This window comes from Jaculus jaculus, chromosome 1, assembly GCF_020740685.1.
Source record: "Jaculus jaculus isolate mJacJac1 chromosome 1, mJacJac1.mat.Y.cur, whole genome shotgun sequence".
Classification (NCBI taxonomy): Eukaryota; Metazoa; Chordata; class Mammalia; order Rodentia; family Dipodidae; genus Jaculus; species Jaculus jaculus.
The window spans coordinates 34761147-34783444 of record NC_059102.1 but is presented as its reverse complement, the minus strand read 5'-3'; the positions used below and the strand labels follow the sequence as shown (position 1 = coordinate 34783444).

General features: G+C 41.8%; 1 protein-coding gene across 1 annotated transcript in view; it reads left to right on the top strand.

Annotated features, from left to right (window-relative positions):
* The first annotated feature begins 2104 nt into the window (after positions 1–2104).
* Positions 2105–22298, top strand: part of Wnt8b (Wnt family member 8B) — a 31653-nt gene continuing 11459 nt past the window's right edge. The window contains exon 1 of the mRNA XM_045139196.1: positions 2105–2289. Within this exon, the coding sequence (XP_044995131.1) occupies positions 2222–2289 (68 nt within the window). The 5' untranslated portion in view covers positions 2105–2221. The remainder of the gene's footprint in view (positions 2290–22298) is intronic.

The window sequence follows — 22298 nt, the reverse complement described above, 5'->3', positions numbered from 1 at the left end:
ACACATGCACACAAGGTGACACACACATCTGGAGTTCGATCGCAGTGGCTGGGGCTCCCATGCACCAATTCTCTCTCTCTCTCTTTTTCTCTTCCTCTCTCTCATAAAAACATACAAAAAAAAAAAAGAAATTTTGTTATAAAGAGTATAAAAGGGGTGAAATTGGTTTTGGTTTGAGGGGGGAGGGCTTCAAAGTAGGACCTCACTCTAGCCCAGGCGAACCTAGATCTTAGTTTCAAGCTGGCCTTGAACTCACAGTGATCCTCCTAGTTTTTTTTGTTTTTTTTTTTTTTGGTCTTTTTTTTTGGTTGAATATGTTTTTATTAAGTAGATTATATACATATATAAAAATATCATAATGAAATATTATTCTGTACAATTAATAGATACCAACAAAAAATGTCTAAGTAAAGTTATTTAGCTGTAAGATTTTTATTAAGTGAGTTGCTAGGCTGGAACCCTAGGAGATCTGAGAATGTATTATTTTTAAATATCTATAGTAAGCTGGGTAAAGCAATTACCACCCAAGCATGATGACCTGAGTTCAGATCCCCACTACCTATATAAAATCCAGGCTTTGTTGGCATGTGCCTGTACTCCTGGAGCTAGAGATAAGTGGATTCCCGTGACTTGTGGCTAGCTTTTCTAACTGCATCAGTGAGTTCTGGATTCAGCAAGAGACTCTATCTCATAAAAATATAGGAAGACACCCAGTGTCAACCCTGGTCTCCCAAAGTTGTTAGCATGGCTGAGCTCATCATAAGGCTTGAAATATCAAATAACAGCCTGGTCTGGAAAATTCTAAGTGGACATCCAACTTACCAGCTTAATGATTACTTTCTGAGCTGGGTGTGGTGGCACATACCTTGAGTCCCAGCACTTGGAAGACTGAGGCAGAAGAATCTCTGAATTTGAGGCCAGCCTAGGGTACAGAGGGGATTTGGGGTCAGCCTGAGCTAGAGTGAGACCCTGCCTTGAAAAGACCAAAGAAAAAAATTATTATTATTTTCTGTCTTAGCGTGCCAGGATTGATCTGGCTACAGAGTGCTGAAGCAAGAGGAGCAAGGATAAAGGAAGAGAACGACAGACCATTGTCTCCAGGGAGCCGTGAAGAAAGGTGGTGGGGATGCCGAAATAGAAGATGTGGATGAAGGGAGTAAGGTCAGAAGGCTTGCCCTAAGCCTGAGGTGACTTCTTCCTCATGGAAGCACTCAGAGAAGTGTGAGCAGGGGGCTTGGGTACCCTCCTAGTCCCAGCACCTATGTTTCAGAAGAGGAATTTTGAGGTCACTTCTGTCTGTCTCTTGAAATCTCATCCCTGCTTTGAAACCCAATTTCTACATCCTTCGGAAAACTTTCCCTAAATTACCTTGTGTGATTTATAAGCGGTATGTAGCAATGTAACACTTTATCAAATCATACTCTTTGATTATCACATTATTAAATTACAAATGTATTTCAGGTAGAAATCATGTTTTAGTTTTAAAAGGTTTGCAGTGCCTACTGTGGCGCTGAGAATATAACAGGTGCTCAATAAGGAATTGATGGAAAAGTGGACAGGAAGTCAACTTCCTGGGGTTTCTAAACTTTCTTTTCACTTAGAAAGCCCAGCATGTATCCTCAAATTAGAAGGTTTGAGGTTCAACAGATCATGGTATATTTTTTTCTCAGGAAAGCTATCCTGAATGCAAATGCGGTCTCTAAGCCCTACAAAGAACAGCCAGGAAAGCACAGTCCTTCTAAATCTCTTTGGGGGACCAGGCTCTGTGCATGTGAGTCTCTGTGAGTACGTGGTGGGGTGAGGGCACGGCTGTGGTGTGGTGGGCAGAGTGGGGAAAGAGAAACTCCAGTCAGTGATTGTGTGGAGGGATTTGCTATGTGTCTCCCCCGCTCCTTCTTTGTCCCCTTTCTCCTCATCCCCTTCTGCATTTGTCTGGGAGGATCCTGGAGTGCTCTTTTGATCAACTCAATCTTTTTCTGGCACTTGAGTTCTGATTGGCTGAAGGACTTAGAGGGGGAAAAAAAACTTTAATTAAGTAGATAATCTCTTCTTTGGACGTTTGGAAGCTCTATTTCACCTCCCCTTAACTCTGTTTGGGATCGCTTACACACCAAGGAAGTTGAGCTTTAAGGAGAATTCCATCTCTCTACCTCTGAGGAGAATACTTCCCATCTTCTCTGTCTCCTAATTTTTCAGAATTTCTGTTGTTTCTCAGAGGATTATGTTTCCTGCGAATCCTCTTGTGTGCATCTTCCTTTTCACCTGTGTCATCCAACTTAGCCACACCTGGTAAGTAATCTGGACTCTTATCTGGGACTGGGAATATAGAAGGTACATGATAGGCTGCAGAAAACTCATTTTTGTTTCCAGAAATGTAGGAGGCCTTGAGATCTCTCCTGGGAAAAGCCATTCTATGAAGTAGAGCTGTCTCTCAAAGCTGATGGTTGATTTTAGTAAATCTTTAAATTCCCTACCAACACAGGAATGCATTAAAAGATAGAGTATTACTATATCTTTAAAAATTACTACGCCACAAATTTCAAGTAATGTAGGGAGAAATGGACAGCAGCCTGGTGCATTAAACCCTGATGTGGACATGAGGAAGGACTCCAGAGCCAGCTCTCCAGTATGTGCAACCTGCTCTTGATGGCAAGGCTGCAGACAAAATCCGACAGGATCTGTTTTGCACTTTCTGACTTTTCTTTAAAATATTTGAAGTAACTGTTCATATTGTCACTTCCTGGATAGTAAATGTTAACTTGAACTACTGAGTTGGTATTGGGTTAGCAAACCTGTCTGAAATGAAATATTTTAGAAACCTAAGATTCTCTATAAATGTATTTAACTTGTTCAGTTTATAAAACTTCTGAGCTACTTAGCTCAGAAACCAAAATAATGTATGAGAAAGTGCTTTACAAACTCTAAACTTGTACACAAATGTTCGCTGACTCTTGGAGCTATGTAAAGTGTCCACACATGTCATTGCTAATAAGCAAGCATACAATCACATAGGGAAACACAGCTGGAAAATGCATGTCGCTAGGCTACTTGGAGTCTCTCCCTCCAGATGCAATCTCTTTCCCCTCTCTCTATCATTTCTCATTTTGATTATCTTCTTAACTAAATATAAATTCAATTATCCCATAAACTGTCCAGGGAACTAGTATCAAAATGTTGTTGCTGGAATAAGCTCTTTATGCTAATTGAGAGCATATTATAATCATAAATAAGCTGGACATCTTTACTGAAGTGATGCTTTCAAAGTACTCCAACTAGCACAGCTATTTGCAAGTAAATATAATGATTTGCAACATTTCTGAGTGTTCACAAAACCACTGAATAATTGGTCAGTTTTAACTGGCATTTTAATTGAACATTTCACCATGTAAAAGGTCATTTCTGCCCCACTAGAACGAAAAGACCAAAGGGAAAGGAGACTATGTCAGAGCACGTCTACTGATGTCCACAGTATTCCTCAGCTGACTCAGGATCAGCAAAAGAGAACCACGAGATTCCTTTCCCTAGTCACCAGGGCAGAGTGAAGAATTGTTCTATAAAAATACCTTTACTGCGCATTCCCTTCCCTGCTGAAGGGGGTCATGTTCATTTCATTCTGATACTGACACAGCCACACTGAAAGGTGGCTGTATTGCTTGTCTGTCCAGATGCAAGTGTCTGGATTCAAAAAGAAATGAGAAAGAAAGTTCTAATTTAAAAACAGGGTTTAAGAACCTCTTTTTGCTTGGCCTGACTTAGAGAAGAAAAATGTGCAAATCTCCTATGTAATGCAATTAGATTTTGTTATTTTCTACAAGCCTCAATTTGAATCAAACATTTATACTTTGCCTAGATTTGGCTTTTTGGTAACATCTGAAAACTTTTAAATTTCACATTAAATCTTTGTTATTCTTATAATGAAACACTCAGGGTCATCATCCTCTTTGTGCCAGGCAAAGAAATTTGACCAACCTCAGCCTTTGAGATGTTTCTTTTAATACTGCATTATCAACCCTTTATGTAGGACCTCAAAAGCATTTGACAAATAGAGAATCACAATTTCTGCTTGCCCGTTCAATGGTTGGACTGCTTGAAATTACTGTCTTAAAAGAGTCCAGCAACAGAAATTCCTGGGCTTGAAGAGAATAATGATGATCTGCACCTACAATATAAGTTTCATGACATCAGCATAATAGAATTTTAATTGCTACCATTTCTTATTGGTGGGACATTTCTGAGGAAATCCATTAGTAATTTGAGAATGTTTTCTTTTGTTTTTCTTAATCCCTATGGCTCTTAAAGAGAGAGAGAAAGAATAGGGATGCACGAAACAGCCAAGCAGATAGTGATAGTTGTAATGGTTCAGAGATGAACCAATATTACTTTTCTCTTCCAGTACACCATTCATCTGGAATGAATAGGCCCATGACATGTTTTTCCTTAACTGTTCACCCCATTTTACTCTAAGAAATGAATCATAGTGATACTAGGTTTTGCCCACCTTGTTCTCTCCCTCCCTCTCTCTCTCTCTCTCTCTCTCTCTCTCTCTCAAGAAACCATGCCTTTCTCTCATTGTTCAGCTTCTTTCCAAAGGTTAGAAGGATGAATTTAAACGTGGATTTAAGAGCTGGTTTCTGTTCTGAGAATTTCTACAAAATCTTTGGGTTTTAAAACAATGTTTGAAAAGCATCCTTGGTTCTCAGGATTGATGTGTTCTCAGTAACCTTTCTATGGTTACAGAAATTTCACCTGATATTAAGATACTAAAGCTCTGAAAGGGAATGAATCAAGATTTGTGTGTGTGTGTGACACAGAGAAAGAGATGCTAGGGATTGAACCCAGGGCCCTCGTGTGTACTCTAGCCAAGTGCTCTACCAGAGAGCCACACTGCAATTCAGCAATCAGGTATTGTTGGAGGACTTTTATATTCATAATCTCACAAAAAATTTTATATAGCTGAAATTACTATTCTTAAAATACAACTACAAATATTTTCAAATGTATATTATGAACAAAAACTCATTTAAAACTACTGAACTGATATAAGTTATAAGTTTTTATCATGTTCTCATACTAAACTAGAAGATACACAGAGAGAAAGTCCAATCAAGGAAGGATCCATTTAGCTTGTCACACTAGCAAGGTGCTGTTCTCTTCAGAGAGGCAAGGCATTTCTGAAGTTAGAGAGATAAGAAGTGACATGTGAGGAACTGCTTTGTACACTGAAAAATGCTTTGCTTAATGTAAAAGATGGACTCTCCCAATAGCATCCGTCACCCATTAAAAAAAGATACATATGGGGGCTGGAGAGATGACTTAGTGGTTAAGGTCCTTGCCTGTGAAGCCTAAGGACCCAGGTTCGATTCCCCAGTACACACATAAGCCAGATGCATATTGTGGTACATACATCTGGAGTTCGTTTGCAGTGGCTGGAGGCCCTGGTGTGCCCATTTCTCTCTCTCTCTCTCCCTCTCTCCCTCTCTCTCTCTCTCTCTCTCTCTCTCTCTCTCTCTCTCTCTCTCTGTGTCTCTTTGTCAAATAAATGAAAATAAAATGATTTATTCTTTTGATTTTTTGAGGTAGGGTCTTGCTCTAGCCCAGGCTGACCTGGAATTCACTATGTAGACTCAAGGTGGCCATGAACTCCTACATCTGCCTCCTGGGTGCTGGGATTAAAGATGTGCACCATCCACACCTGAATAAAATATTTTTAAAGGTATATATGGGCTGGAGAGTCAGCTAGGTAGTTAAACGCACTTAGTTCCAAAGCCTGACAGCCTGGATTCAACTCCTGAGTACCAATGTAAACCAGATACACATGCATTTGGAATTTGTTTGTAGTAGTGGAAGGCCCTGGCATGCCCATATTTACTCCTTGCCTCTTTCTCTCTGTCTCTCTCTTAAATAAATAAATAGATTTTTTTAAGTTACATAATACAAGCAAGCCTGGGGATGGTGGAACAACTCTGAGGTGGCTGATGTGAGTAGTCACACTGTACACAGTCCAGGGGCTAGAGCCACGATCAGGGAAGGTCAGCTCTCAGTATACCCTCAGTTTCTTCAACAGTGGGAGCCCATGTTTCCTTTCACAAGCCCTATTTCTCATATCATGAATGACAATGAAAATTATTAGCATTGTAATAGTTATGAACAATGAAGCGTATGGGTCCTGGAAAGAGATGCTTCAACAGCTTTTCTTATGAACCCAGATTAGGTAGTGAGCAGGACGCTTTGAGGCACCTTCAGTGTCTGTGTGCATGTATATGTGCATGCATGTGTGTAATAATATGTAACAGCTCTGTGATACTGCACAGAGATAAAGACGACATAGTAAAGGGCAGAAAAAAAGAAATCCTCATCCATGCCATCTCTCTTCTGTGGAAGGAGATGATTGGTTTGTTTTTTTTTTCCCCAGGTGCACTATTGGTTTAATACTACTCTATATTGGTTGATACTATTCCTCTTGGGATGATTTATAAAATTTCTGCTTCCTGGGCTCCAAGGTCTCTTTTCTATTTCCATCAGAAAGGCAGAGGAGAATTCATATAGCTTAGAGAGTAAGGTCAGGACAATTTTTCTTAGGATAAATCTTTTTCTGAAAGCAGATTTTTCTTAGTAAGGAAAGGATCAGGCTAGGTTAACAGCTGGGGGAAACTATGAGCTTGGTTCATGTTGGTAACAGTCTCCACTGCCTCCCATTTGAAATATGCCTACACTCTGAGGTCTTTTGCAAGAAAAGACCATTCATTGAGGGTGGATGGCAGTCTGATTTTGAACCAAACTTTTAGTTTTTCTCAACTTTTATTGTAAGCTCCAATTATTGATGAAATAATCTCTATATGCTTCTGAGGTTAGAGGTTTCTCCAGGCCAAGAGATTCAGACTATAAGGAGTCATTTAAACTCATCATTGTCCTCTGTTCCAGTAAGGCCCCATAAGAGGGTAGCTAGGTCTTTCTATCCAACTCCAAGGTTGAAATTCTTGTCTTCTCTATGACCAATTTAAGACATCCTGCCTGAGTAAGAATTTCTCCTTTATTCAAAATTACCTTTTTTGCTGGGCAGGCATGATGGTCACATACCTTTAATTCCAGCACTTGGGAGGCAGAGGTAGGAGAATCACTGTGAGTTCAAGGCCAACCTGTGACTACTTCATGAATTCCATGTCAGCCTGGGCTAGAGCAAGACCTTACCTCAAAAAAAAAAAAAAAAAAAAAAAAAGGAAAGAAAGAAAAGAAATTACCCTTTCCTTCTCTAAATCTCAGTCATTTTCCTATACTCGGGCTTTCCTGGTTCACTGTGTCGAACTCAGAGGGCTTCGGTCCCTACTAACAACCAGGACAATGGTGAACAATAGCTTGTCCACCTTACCCTGTCTGACACGTCTTCACCTCATGCAAGGTGTCTGTAGAGTGTAGGTTACATAGATTGCTGCCTCAGGAGCACTCTGTTTGGTTTATATTTTATATTATGGACTCCCTCTTCCTATTCTTCCTCCTTCTCCTCATTCTGTTTCCCTTCTTCTCCATAAAAGTGGAGTTGACAGGTAGGTATACAACAAACTACCATAACTGAAATTCAGCTAGCCAGTGTCAATCTTGTCTACACAGCTTCACCTACACTTTCTGTAGCTTTGTTGTTGTTTTGAGGGGAGGCTGCATATATTTCTCCTACTTTAAATCTTCCAAGCAGCTCAAAACAGGAAGAGGAAGAAAAGGAAAAAATAAGCTCCTGCCCTATGTCTGAGGGATCTAAAGCCAGCAAGTAGAAAGAATCTCAGGGAACAGTGTATAGTTATAATTGCCCTCGGAGGGAAATTCAGAATACATATTAACAAAATGAGATGTCATTTAACTACAGGGTTGTGTTTATTTCTGCTGAAGTAGTGGCTGGTTAGCACAGGCAACAGAAATGGCTGATTGGAGCAGGCTGGGAGAGTCATTCACTTGGATTTAGCTCCATTGGATAGAAAAAGAAAATGGTTCCTAAAATGCAAAGCCTATTGATTGATATTGCTCCTTTGAACTGTTGATGGGCTTGTTTTACATGATAATTTCTAGGGTTACACCAGCCTTCTGGTTTTGGAAGTAATCAGTTTTGCCTTCCTTTTCAAGTCTAGACTTCCGGGGACCTAGATAAGCAGATCAGGAAATGAAACTCTCTGACTCCACAGTGACAGGGCAAGAAGCTGCCATGATGCCAAGCTTCCGGGGACAGTGGCCTGGGCTGCTCCTCGACAGCACTCACACCCTGAGAGAACTGGCAGAGGGCAGTGAGCCGCTGGATCCCTTGCCCTCCTTATTTAAATGCTAAGTGCTGAGGGCTTTTCTACAGCTCAGGAGAGCTTGCTGCAGTACACAAAGAGGAATGGAAATTGAGCAAGGAAGAGGAGGAACAGCCTCTGACTCCAGAGCTACATGTTCCCTTCAGGGAAAAAGACTATTCCCCTGAAAACTAGTGGCATATATATTTTTTTAATTACTTCTTTTATCTTGTTTGAACTCCCAAAATCAAAAATAAGGTTAGGTCCTAGCACTCGGGAGGGAGAGGTAGGAGGATTGCTTTGAGTTCGAGGCCACCCTGAGACTACATAGTGAATTCCAGGTCAGCTTGGGCTAGAGTGAAACCCTACCTCAAAGCAAACAAATAAATAAATAAGGTTAGGGACTGGAGAGACAGTGCTTGCCTGTGAAGCTTAAGGAACCAGGTTCAATTCCCCAGAACCCACATAAGCCAGATGCACAAGGTGATGCATGTGTGCAAAATGGTGCACACATCTGGAGTTTGATTGCAGTGACTAGAGGCCCTGACACACTAATTCTCTCCCTTCCTCCCACAAAAAAAAAAAAAAAAAAAAGGCTAGAAAAAAAGTGAGGTTAGAACAAATATACTGAATCTATCACAGATATTCAGTATGCAGTGCAGTTGTATACTATTTATTTACTCATTTATAAAAGCACATTAACGTACAACTTTCCTGTGCTTTACATCTTGTTTCCCACAGCGATTGCAAGTTTCATAGCCTATCACATAGGCCATGTTTCAAATGGAGGCTGAAAAGTACTGATTTGCTTGGAGGGAAAAATCATTCGTGGTCATTGCCAGTAACAACTTGGCAAAGGCTGGATTTGAAATAATGTGGGATTTTAAGTCATTTAATATAAGGACTATCATGAGGATAGAAATTCTTAATTTTTTGTTTGTTTTAGCCAACTGGTTTATGAGACTTAATTATATCTATTAGGATGCTTCAGTGTTACAGAAAATTCACACATGTATCTGAAGTTCCTTTGCAGCAGCAAGAGGCCCTGGTACACCCATACTCCCCCACTTCAAACAAATAAATGTTTTTTTTAAAAAAACCTTCAAAGGGGCTGGAGAGATGGCTTAGCGGTTAAGCGCTTGCCTGTGAAGCCTAAGGACCCTGGTTTGAGGCTCAGTTCCCCAGATGCACAAGGGGGTGCACGCATCTGGAGTTCATTTGCCGTGGCTAGAGTCCCTGGTGCACCCATTCTCTTACTCCCCTCTCTTCCTCTCCTCTCTCTCCCTAATAAATAAATAAAAATTTTAAAAATAAAATTTTTAATTTAATTTTTATTAACATTTTCCATGTTTATAAAAAAAATCTCATGGTAATACCCTCCCTCCCCCCCACCTTCCCCTTTGACATTCAAAACTAAATTTTTTAAACTTCAGATATCTGTGCCTTCTACTTCCTCCTATAACTTTTCCTCAGCTACAATGAGATCAATCTTGATTATTTGTAGTTTACAATGGATAAGAAGTAGTTGCCCAGTTTGCTGATGAAAAACTTTTACTTTTTCAACTTAGCTCCCTCTGGTTGTGCTCCTTGTTTAAATGCCCTTGGTCATTGTCAGAAGCTAGTGAAGGAAGCTTTTGGAACTCTGGGATCCTATTTCACAGTTATTAGGAAGCCTCATTGTCTGTGTAATTGTGTGCATCCATCAGTGTGGGATTGTGCACGTGTGCTCACATGAATTCGAGAGTCACAAAGGAAATCCCTTAAGGAGCCAACTCTGAGCTCTGCCAGCCCCAGGCAAGATGAGAATACTTTAGAGCGAAAAGTTTCTGTCAAGATTCATTATAAGAGAAAGTTACTGGTTTCTGGGGCATCTACTAGTTGGAGCCCCAGGCAGCTTCTTGCTCTGGGCTCTCCTTGGACCTTTCTGTCCCCCAAATCCCTCGCTGTGTCTCTAAGTGAGACTTAGAGCCCACAGTCACCATCATATCTCTTCCCCTGGTCTGCCACACAATTTTAATATCCCTACAATCTGCACTGAGAGACCAATGGGAGCCTCATGAACTCTGGACTTTTTATGGATGTTGAGAAATGCAATTAAAGATGAGGGAGAAGCCAAAAATGTCACTCAAAGACTTACATGGAAAGAGAAAAGAATCAGGACAAAGTGGGGGAGGCAGAGGGAGGGCATTAAGATGAAAGTTGTGGATGTTTCAAGGAAAGCTTCAAATTCTGGAGATCCATCCTAAAAACCTGTACTTAAAAACAATAAGACATGGATGGTGCAGAGTAAAGGGGGATCTTAAGTATAAACTGCATCCACCACTAGACTCCAGGCAGGTACATAAAGCCACTCAGGAGCTGGCTACAGGGAGCTCACCTCATGAGACAGAGGGGCCTCCTGGGAAGGCACGTGCACAGGAAGGGGAGAGGGAGCCAGGTATCCAAAAGTGACCTAGTAACAAACTACTAATCATGCTAGAAGCAAATGCAAACAGAGCATGTGCTCGACACTCCTGGACCAGGCCCATCTGTCCACAGCAAGGCAGGATCCTGACAATGGCTGATCATCTGCTGGTTACAAAATGACATGGCTTAGACCATCTTGTATAATTTGCACATTTGAAGAACCAGCCCAAAATAGGGAGAAATTATTGGAATGAGTTAGATAGTGGCTTAAGCACTCCCATCAGAAGATTGGAAACTTACAATTGTCTCTGTGCTCCCCAAGGGGGTAAAAGAATGTAAACTTCAGAGGGTCAGGTAGAGAAGGGCTTTGACTGTGTGCATGCGTGTGTGCATGCGAGCCTGCACAGTTAATGAATGTTAGAAAAAAAATACATAAAATATACAAAGAAACATGGAGAATTCCCAAGAGCTGAAAGAACAGCAGTTGTACTTGAGTCGCTCCAAGTCCCTCTCCTCCTGTCCCAGATCCTTGGCTAAAACTTTTCCTTGGGGTAAGGCTGATTGTGAGAAAGGGGATCCAGGAGTAAGCCTGGCCTGTGAGACAGGCCACATGATGCTAAGAGAAATAAGTGAGGAGCTACAGGGCCTCAGATAAAAACCTTGTGAATCCTGGCTAGACTTTGGATAGAATCTAGCCTCTGAGGCATCTTCAGGTAAGAAGGTCCCTGGAGCAGAGAAGCAATGAGTGAGGTGAACTCCACAGGACTCTGCTATGGCCTACCACTATGCATGCAGCTGGGTCCCAGGTGGTCCTTTAGCCACTGAAAAGATATTTAGTGATGACAAGCAGGGTGAGGATTTAGATACACATTAAACAGGAAAGAGCATCTAAGTGCTGATGTTAGGTGAGCTATGGCTGAGGGTTGTGGGGTCGAGGACAAGAGGATGGGTGTTGGCTAAGCAGCTTGGGAGCAAGTGACAGCAGAGGTGCTTGCAGTAAAGCATCATTGTGAGAACTCCACTCGGTGCAAACTATGGGGCTGAGGGAGGGAGATCAGACTGCTCTCCCAAGTGCTTACTATAAATTAATTTGTAAGAGCAAGGTGGCATTAAATGCTTAAAAGAAAAAGGGAGTGTTCGGGTGACGGCTCAGTGGTTAAAGCCCTTGATGCATAAGCCTCACATCTGAAGTTCTCACTCCCCAGAACCTACATGGAGTAGATGCACATGTCTGTAATCCCAATGCACTATGGCAGTGGGAGATGGAGACAGAAGCCTGAAGCTTGTAGACAGGCGAGTCTGCTGTTTGCAGGAGCAAACAAGAAACCCTCTCTCAAACAAAGTGCAAGGTAGGATCAATGCCCCAAGGTTGTCCTCTGACCTTCACATGCATGTATGCCATGGGAAGTGTGTACACACACACACACACGTATGTGCTGACAACTCACTTCAGGACTGGTGACAAGAGTGCAAAGATGGTCTAGTATATAAATAAGAATCTAGCTGCTTCATTAAAGATGTCCCTGAATAGAGGCAATGACTGGAGGGGCCAGGGGACAGCTGGGCCTTGGAAAGATTCTGAATCCTTGCAGCCCTGAAAGTATTTTATTCTGGTGTGAGGAATAAAGGACTGAGTGAACCATAAAACTAGGAAAGCACTTGACCTTACAAAGGAGAACCACAAGAAATAGGGGCAGAGCAGGGAGAGAGTCCAGTCCTAACTGAGCCAGGTTCCTCAATCCTCTGCTAGCCCATGGGGGTAGATGGAGAGTGGCTGTTACTCCTGCCCTTTCCCACTGAATCTCACAGTGGCACACCTGAGGGGAGATGCTGTCACCAAAACTACCACCTCAGGCACACAGGGACACTGACTGGCAGGGCTAGAACTTGTTGAGGAATTGTCCTGCTTCTCTGAGAGACCGGATTGCTCATGGGTTTGCTTCCAGGAATGTGCTACCTGCAGCTCAACATACAATCATAAACATGCTTAAGACATGAAAATTTTTTTGTAACTCCAGTAATTCTTGTACCTGAATGTTTAGATGATAATGTCATATCATCACGTCAAAGATTACCCACCTGGTAGAGTCAGTGGAAACTTCTGACTTCCAAGGTAATAATGAGCCTCAATGTCTTCTCTGTGCTGTGGTGAACAGGCCTAAGGGGGCCCAGCACAGATGAGCAGGCATTTTTCATCTCCAAAGCGTGGCAGCAAAACCCCAGAGACTCCATTTATACTATTTTCTGAAGTCCCTTTTCTTCCTAAGAACAGCACTGCTTGGAAGGACCATCTTTTGTGGGACTCTGAGGTAACACCGCATGGGTTCTGCATATCTAGTCATACCAGGAGAACTGACTGGGCTGCAGGTACCGCACGTTTATCAGATTAATGACTCCGGACTCTCTTCTCAAGAATACATTGCTCAGGAAGTATGCTGAGAAGAACCAGTAGTAAAGTTAGTCACTTGACTTTGTTAGTAGCCTGTCATTCCAATGAAGGGGTTGTGGGGGTGGGTTACTGGGAGAGGGTGCTAGAAGCCCAAACAGAAACAATTATGTAAGCAAAACTCTGTAAGACACTTGTGCACAAATGACATTTTTGATATCCACATGGAAAATGAAACCCTAGGAGCCAAAATGACATTTGTCTCTACTTTTTAAAATTAATACACTTACATTTTTTTTATTTTTTTCTCTTTTAAATTTTTATTAGCATTTTCCATGATTATTTAAAAAATCCCATGGTAATTCCCTCCCTCCCCCCCCCACACTTTCCCCTTTGAAATTCCATTCTCCTTCATATTACCTCTCCACACTTACATTTTTGAGGCCGAGTTTCATTCTAGCCCAAGCTGACCTAGAACTCACTCTGTAACATGCCTCACACTCATAGCTATCCTCCTACCTCAGCTTACCTAGTGCTGGGCTTATAGGCTTGGACCACTACACTTGGCTCTATACTTACTGCTAAAGAATAGTTTCAGGGCTGGAAAGATGGCTCAGCTGTTAAAGGACTTTCTGGCAACTTCCCAAGTATGATTCCCTTGTACCCACATAAAGCCAAATGCACAACAGAGCACATGCATCTGGGGTTCATCTGCAATAGCAAGAAGCCCAGATATGCCTCTTCTCTCTCTCCTCTCTCTCTATCCCTCCCTCCCTCCATCCTTTCCTCCCTCACTCTCTTTCAAATAAAGAAAAATATTCTTGAAAAAGAAGTTTTAGATTTACAGAGTAAAACTGACTAAAGAGTAGTGTTTCCATATATTCCCTTCCCTACCCCATCACACAGCATTCCTTTATGATTTGTTTACGCCTACTGTGTATAGATGGTAACAAGTGTGAGTAGTATCAGTCTCCAGAGAAGGTGCCCAGAGCATGTGGTAGTTCCCAGAAACCTTGCCTTTGGGGACATGTAAGCTTCTAGAAGGGACAGCAGGAGCAGTTAAAAAAATAAGTAGCAGGGATGATGTAATCATTATCTGGACTTCCTTATTGAATGCAGGCCAAACACTGAGACCTCCCAGAGTACTCATTATGACTGTTTCAGGAATCAGGAGTCCTGGATTGGCAGAGGAACAGGAACAAAGGGAATTGGAGCATGTTAAGGACTGACTGCTGTAGAATCAGACACGTAGCTTCCAAACGTGCCACTTAGCTAGTGAGGCTGCCTGACTATTCTATGATTCAGTTTGCATAGCTGTGAATTGGAAGACAGACTCATTTCTGTTTCATATATTTGTGATAATTACATGAACTTCAAACATGTGAATACACTTCAAATACATTATTGTGCCGGGTGTGGTGGCGCATGCCTTTAATCCCAGCACTCGGGAGGCAGAGGTAGGAGGATCACCATGAGTTCAAGGCCACCCTGAGATGACAGAGTTAATTCCAGGTCAGCCTGGACCAGAATGAGACCCTACCTCGAAAAACAAAAACAAAAAACAAATACATTATTGTATTGAAAATAAATACTTCATTAAGGTATTATGTAAAATTTAAAGCATGGTACAGGTAAAACATTATAAGAGTCCCTCACGTACTTGATAATGTTGTTATCAAGTTATTATGTGATATGAATTACATTTGGTGTGACATTAGTCTTCATATAAGAGTAACAAAAGGGCTGGAGAGATGGCTTAGCGGTTAAGCGCTTGCCTGTGAAGCCTAAAGGCCCAGGTTCGAGGCTTGATTCCCCAGGACCCACGTTATCCAGATGCACAAGGGGGCGCACGCATCTGGAGTTTGTTTGCAGAGGCTAGAGGCCCTGGTGCGCCCATTCTCTCTCTCTCTGTCTGCCTCTTTCTCTCTCTCTATTGCTCTCAAACAAATAAAAATATTAAAAAAAAAGAGTAACAACAGGAAAAAAAAAACAGCTGGGTATTGTGGAACACACCTTTAATCCCAGCACTCAGGAGGCAGAGGTAGGAGGATCGCTGTGCGTTCGAGGTCAGCCTGGAACTAAGGAGTGAGTTCCAGTTTAGCCTGGGCTAGAGTGATCCCTCCCTTGAAAAAAAAAAAAAGGAAAAGAAATAATGATAAAACATTTACTTAGCAATATGAAAGTAAAACTAATGCAATTACTTGTGTAGCTTGCCTACCAACCACTCATCTTAGTTACTATGAAGCATAACAGCCACGTATAGCATTCTAAAGGGGCTGGGCACATGTGCTTAGTGCTCATTGCTGTGACCCTACCTTATGGTCATCCACTGATGCAGCCAAGTCATCTGCTCACTATGTCCAAACAGAAGTGGGAGCTCCACTTGCCCCAGACTTTTGTCGTCTCATAGCCCCCAAAATCTTTCTTGTAAAACATTCTTTTTCTAAGGTTTTTTTTTACAGCCTCTATATAGGAAGAATAATATACCATGATCATAATCTCCTCCCACCACCCTCCCTTTCCTCCTTCCTGAATCCTCCCTCCACTGAATGAATATCTTCTTCTTTCCAACTAGTCTCTCTTCTGTTTTGATGTCATCATTCCCACCCCCCACTCAGGCAGGTCTTGTGTAGGTAGCATCTACCACTGTGAGGTCATGAATATCAAGGCCACTTTGTATCTGGATACAGTATCGCAAAGTATTCCTCCCCTTCCTTTGCCTCTTACATACTTTCTACAACTTCTTCCACAGTGATCCTTGAGCCTTAGAGGATGTGATAGTGATATCTCATTTATTACTGAATACTCCACTGTCACTTCTCAGCCTTTGGTGAGTTTTGAATCACCCCAGTGGTCACCATCATCTGAAAAGACAAGCTTCTCTAACCAAAAGTGAGAGTGGCGTTAATATATGGGCATGAGGGGCTGGAGGGATGGCTTAGCAGTTAAGCACTTGCCTGCGAATCCTAAAGTCCCTGGTTCAAGGCTCAATTCACCAGGACCCACATAAGCCAGATGCACAAGGTGGCGCATGCAGTTCGTTCACAGTGGCTGGAGGCCCAGGTGTGCCCATTCTCTATCTCTATCTATCTGCCTTTCTCTCTTTGTCTGTCAGTCTCAAATATGCATAAGCATAAATACTGACAGGTCAGTTTGATGGGCATAATATACCCACTTAGCCAGACAGCAGCATAGTTTCCCTTCTAGGGCTTATGACCACCACAGTCATAGGCTTTTGATTAGGCTGAGACAGGTGGATGGCCTGAGCTATATAGTAAGTGATAACCTACCTAAGAAAAATGAAAAATACTCCTTATGCACAAATTACATTAAGTGCAAGGCCCAGGGTTCAGTCACCAGCACCAAAAAAGTGGCTGTGAGGCTTTTCAACAAGTGCCTCATGTGGCTTTTGAATTAGATATTTACTCCAGAATAAGTAAGATTTTTGAACAATGGCCTTATTGAAATGTGCTCTATATAGCAAAATTTGTCCTTTTATTATTTTTTTGAGAAAGAGAGAGGCAGATGGAGAGAGAGAAAGAATGGGCACACACCAGGGCCTCTAGCCCCTGTAAACAAACTCCAGACACATGTGCCACCTTGTGCATCTGGCTTATGTGGGTCCTGAGGAATCAAAACTAGGTTTTTGGGCTTTGCAGGCAAATACCATAACCACTAAGCCCTCTCCAGCCCAAATTCATCCCTTTAATGAATACAAAGCAATGTTTTGTAGTAAATTCCCATCCTTGTGCAGCCCTCTCTACAGTTCATTTTTGAACATCTTCCTCCCCAATACCTCTCCCATGCCGGTCTGTGAGAGTCACTCCTTGTTCCCCTCTCCTCAGCTCCTGACAACTGCTAATTTTAGTTTCAGTAGGATTGCCTTTTCTGGACTTTGCACACAGAATCATAATTTATGGCTTTTGGTGCCTGGATTGTTTCACTTAGAGGGATGGTCATCAATGCTGTAACATGTACTAATACTTCATTTATTTTTATGGCCAAATAATAGTCCATCATGGATTGATTATATTGTATGTACCCATTCATCAACTGATAGACACTGAAGTTGTTTTATTTTTTTGTCTATTATAAATAAGGTTGCTATGAATATTGATGTATATTTTTGTGGAATATATAGGTAGAAGTAGAATATTTAACCTTTTGAGGAATTTACAAACTACTTTTTGGCCTGTGTGTGCGATGTGATTATTTGTATATACACATGTGTGCACAAATGCACGTGCCCTGTGTGCATGAACACAGACGCCAGGTGTGCTCTTTGCACTCTTCTGTCTGTTTCTTTCACACAGAGTCTTTCATTCAACCCAGAACTCTTGTGCTCTGTTTTTTTTTTTTCTTTTTTCTCTTTCTTTTCTTTTTTAGACACCAAGCCCTAGGGACTCTCCCATTTCTGCCCTCAGCAGGTTACAGACATTTGTAGCCACACTCAGCCATTAACATGGGTGCTGGAGAATGACACTAAGACAGTCTCAGGCCCTCATGTTTGTACAGCAACTGCTCTTAACCACAGAACCATCTCTCCAGCCTCTCCAAACAATTTTTGAAAGAACATACATCATTTTATACTACCACCAGCAAGGTATGAGGAGTCCAGTTTCTCCACATCCTCATTGGCACTTCTTGTGAACCATGGTTTTTTAGTTTAGCTATCTCAGTGGCTATGAATGTGTCCCATGTGTTTTGTGTTCTCTGGTGATGCATGACATGGAACAACTTTCTATGTGCTTGTTGACCATTGAATCTTCTTTGGAAAAATATCTATTCAAGTCCTTTGCCCATTTTTATTTTATTTTTTTAAATTTTTTTTGGTTTATTTTTATTTATTTATTTGAAAGCGACAGACAGAGAAAGAGGCAGAGAGAGAGAGAGAGAGAGAATGGGCACGCCAGGGCTTCCAGCCCCTGCAGACAAATTCCAGATGCAAGCGCCCCCTCGTGCATCTGGCTAACATGGGTCCTGGGGAATTGAGCCTTGAACTGGGGTCCTTAGGCCTCACAGGCAAGCATTTAACCACTAAACCATCTCTCCAGCCCTATTTTATTCTTTTTTTTTTTTTTTTTTTTTTGAGGTAGGGTCTCACTCTGGCTCAGGCTGACCTGGAATTCACTATGTAGTCTCAGGGTGGCCTTGAACTCTCGGCGATCCTCCTACTTCTGCCTCCCGAGTGCTGGGATTAAAGGCGTGCGCCACCACGCCCGGCTATTTTATTCTTTTTTAATGTATTTTTCGAGGTAGGGTCTCACTTTAGCTCAGGCTAACCTGGAATTCACTATGTAGTCTCAGGACAGCATTGAACTCACAGCGATCCTCCTAAGTCTGCCTCCCTGGTGCTGGGATTAAAGGCGTGCACCACCATGCCCGGCTTCCATTTTTATTTTTTCACTTACTTATTTTAGAGAGAGAGAGACTTTGGGCACACCAGGGCCTTCTGCTTCTGCAAATGCACCACTTTGTGTATCTGGCTTTACATGGGTCCTGGGGAATTAAGCCCTAGCATACAAGCACCTTTGACCACCGAGCCATCTCTTCAGCCCCTTTGCCCATTTTAAAATTGAGTTGTTTGTTTTGTTGCTGCTGAGTTTAAGAAGATTTCTATATCAACCAGACATTAAGACTTGGGGATATGGATTGGTGGTTTAAAAAACTTGCTTACAAAGCCTACTAGCATGGATTGAATTCCTCAGCCACCCACATCAAGCCAGACAGGCATTTGACTGCAGTAGCAAGAGACCCCGGTATGTGTGCATCTGTGTATGCCTGTGTGCACACACACATGTTCAAATAAATAATTAGAAAAATAATTCCCCAGATATTAATTCCTTATAAGATACATGCTTTGAAAAAAAAAATCTTCTATTCTGTGTTTCATCTTTCACTGTCCTGATGGTGTCTTTGGATGCACAAAAGCTTTTAATTTTAAGGAAGACCAGCTTAGCTGTGCCTTCTTTGGTCACTTGAGCTTCTGTTATTACTTATTTATTCAGGTGCTGGAACCTGAGCCTGGGGCCTTGTGTATGTTAGGCAAGCACTCTACTGCTGAACTGGACCTCCAGCTCACTTGAGCTTTTGTATTGAATCTATGAAAACTTCGCTCAACTTGAGGTCACAAAAATGTTCACCCCTGCTTTGTTTGAAGTTTTATCTCTTACATGTGTATCTATGATTCATTCCAAGTTAATATTTCTACATGGTGTGAGGTGAGGATCCAACTTCATTCTTTTACCTGTGAATATCCAGTTGTCCCAGCACCATTGGTTGGAGATATTAAAAATAGATACAATTTAACAGAACAGCATACACAAAAACACAGCTATGTATGTCTAGGAGTAGAATTGCTGGGGCATATGCATGCCCAAGAATACTACCTGGTTCATTTTGACTATAAGACTGAACAAGCAGGGGGCTGGAGAGATGGCTTAGTGGTTAACGTGCTTGCCTGCAAAGCCTAAGGACCCAGGTTCCACTCCCCAGAACTCACATAAGCCAAACACACAAGTGATGCATGCACACAAGATCACACGTGTGCACAAGATGGCATATGCATCTGGAGTTCAACTACAGTGGCTAGAGGCCCTGGCATGCCAATTCTCTCTATCGCTCGCTCTCAAAAACAACAACAAAAAAAGATTGAACAAGCAGGGATATTTCATGATAAATGAGGCTACAAAGGTAGGTGGAGGAAGGTTGTTGCAGGCCTTCAGTGTCAGAAGTTGGGAAACTATGAAAACTTCTTGAGCAGAATGATTATATTGGAATCAGTCATTCAGAAGGCTGATCTAGCTGCAGACTATACTGGATTGGAATGAGGTTAAGACTATAAGTAGGGAAGTAGGTTCATGATGCTTCTACCATGGTTTAGATCAGAGGCAAAAAGTAAATTTGTGGGAGGCAAGGTTTCATTTCAGGCTTACAGTTTTGAGGGGTAAGTTTTCTCATGGCAGAGGAATATCCACATATCCACAGCAGAGAGACAATAAAAGGTCAGAGCTCAAGCTGGCTCTGAACACACAGTGGGCTATACTCAAGTCTATCAGCAGTGACACAACTCCTCCAGCAGGGATTCAGCTGCTGGAGACTAAATCAATGCCCCAGGCTATGGGGGATAGTTACATTCAAACCACCATGGCAGAATACGGCTGGGTCTTAGTAACTAATTGAGTGATGAGAGCAGATTGAAAGCAACTTGGGAAAATAATGGTTCTGTTACCAAAAAATAGTATATTTGGGGTCAGTTGCTTGTGTGGTGGGAAAAAATGGGTTAGTTTTTAGACAAATTGCTTTACAAATTGAAACAATCTCAGTGGAGAAAGCTAGCATCCTCAGAAGTTAAGCAGGGTTGGGCCTGGCAGGTTTTTGGATGGGAGAAATCTAGTGTTAATTTAGGAATGCAACTTGGAATCTCAAGAACGGAAAGGTTTTTCATGATCATGATAGCTAAAGCCAAGTTCATACATGAAGCCTTCTTTCCTACTGCCCTATCGATCTAGATGATATTCTTTCTACTTTCACCCCCTAAATGTGAGTTCTTTCAGTGTTTCATTCAGCAAATATTATTAAATTCTTATCTCCAAGCAACATTCACTGGTAATACCGGATGAACAATACAGACCAAAAAGAGACATCTTTCTCAGGCTGGAGAGATGGCTTAGCGGTTAAGAGCTCGCCTGTGAAGCCTATGGACCCCGGTTCGAGGCTCAGTTCCCCAGGTCCCACATTAGCCAGATGCACAAGGGGGCACACGCATCTGGAGTTCGTTTGCAGTAGCTGGAAGCCCTGGCGTGCCCATTCTCTCTCTCTCTCTCCCTCTATATGTCTTTCTCTCTGTGTCTGTCACTCTCAAATAAATAAATAAAAAAGAACAAAACAAATATTTTAAAAAAAGAGACATCTTTCTTATTGGTGCTTATAGTCTAGTGGCAGGAAGCAAACCATAAACATATAAATATCTACAACATAAAGTGCTCAGATAATTAAAAGCGCTATACAGGACTGGAAAGATGGCTTAGCAGTTAAGGCACTTGCCTACAAAGCCTAAGGACCCAGGTTCACTTCCCCAGTGCCCACATAAGATAGATGCACGAGGTGGTACATGCATCTGGAGTTCGTTTGCAGGGGCAGGAGGCCCTGGTGCACCCATTTTCTCCCCCCTCTTTTTCTCTCTAATTAATTTTTTAAAAGGGCTATAGATAAAAATGAAATACAGAAAGAGTGTTGTAATTTTAAATAAGATGATGAAGGAAAGCCTCAAGGAGAATAACACATTAGAGCAAGAGGCTGGTACCAGTGAAGAAACAAATGGATATCTAAGTAAACACTATTTCAGGAAGAGATAAAGGCAAGTGCCATGGATCTGAAACCTGGAAAGTGCCTAGTGTGTTTGTAAACTAACAGGAAAATTGGCATGGCTGCAACAGGGTATCCATGGAATGTAGGAAGAGCTTAGGTCAGAGGTAGAGCTGGAGACCTACAGCCTGTATAAGATCTTAAAAAAAAAAAAAAAAAAAAAAAAACCATAAGAATTTCACTTTTTCACCACCATGGTGCCACATGCATTTAATACCAGCACTCAAAAGGTAAAAGTAGAAAGATTGACATGAGTAGGAGGCCAGCCTGGAGCAACAGAATGAGTTCCAGGTCAGCCTGGGTTAGTGGGAGACCTTGAGAAAACAGGGAGAGAGAGAGAGAGAGAGAGACAATTTTGTATGCTGGACAAGGTAGGAAACATTGGAGAATTTGGAGCATAGAGTGGAAAAACTTTATTTGTATAATATACAAAGCTATTAATCCTTAAGGGAGTCAATCACTTTGACACTAGAATGTAGGAGAATAAGCATAAAAGCAAGGAGATCAACTAATGGGCTTTCTTGTTGGTGGTGGTGATGTTTTCTGAAACAGGGTCTCACTCTGTCGTCTAGGCTAGGCTTGCAGGTGTGTACCACCATGCCAGACTTGCATAATAATCAGTGGCCTTTCCAGGAATTCAGATAAGAGATGGTGATAGTAGCTTGAATCAGGTTGGGAATGGGTTAGAATCTGAACATATATTACGGTGGAGCTGGTCATATTTGAGGACAGACTGAATGCAGGATATGAAAAAAGACTCAAAGATTTTTATCTGAACAACTGGGAGGAAATAACTGTGCTTCACTTAGATAGCAACAAAAAGGACATGCTTGGACATATTAAGTTGGTATGCCTATTAATGATGGAGAAATGTCAAGCAT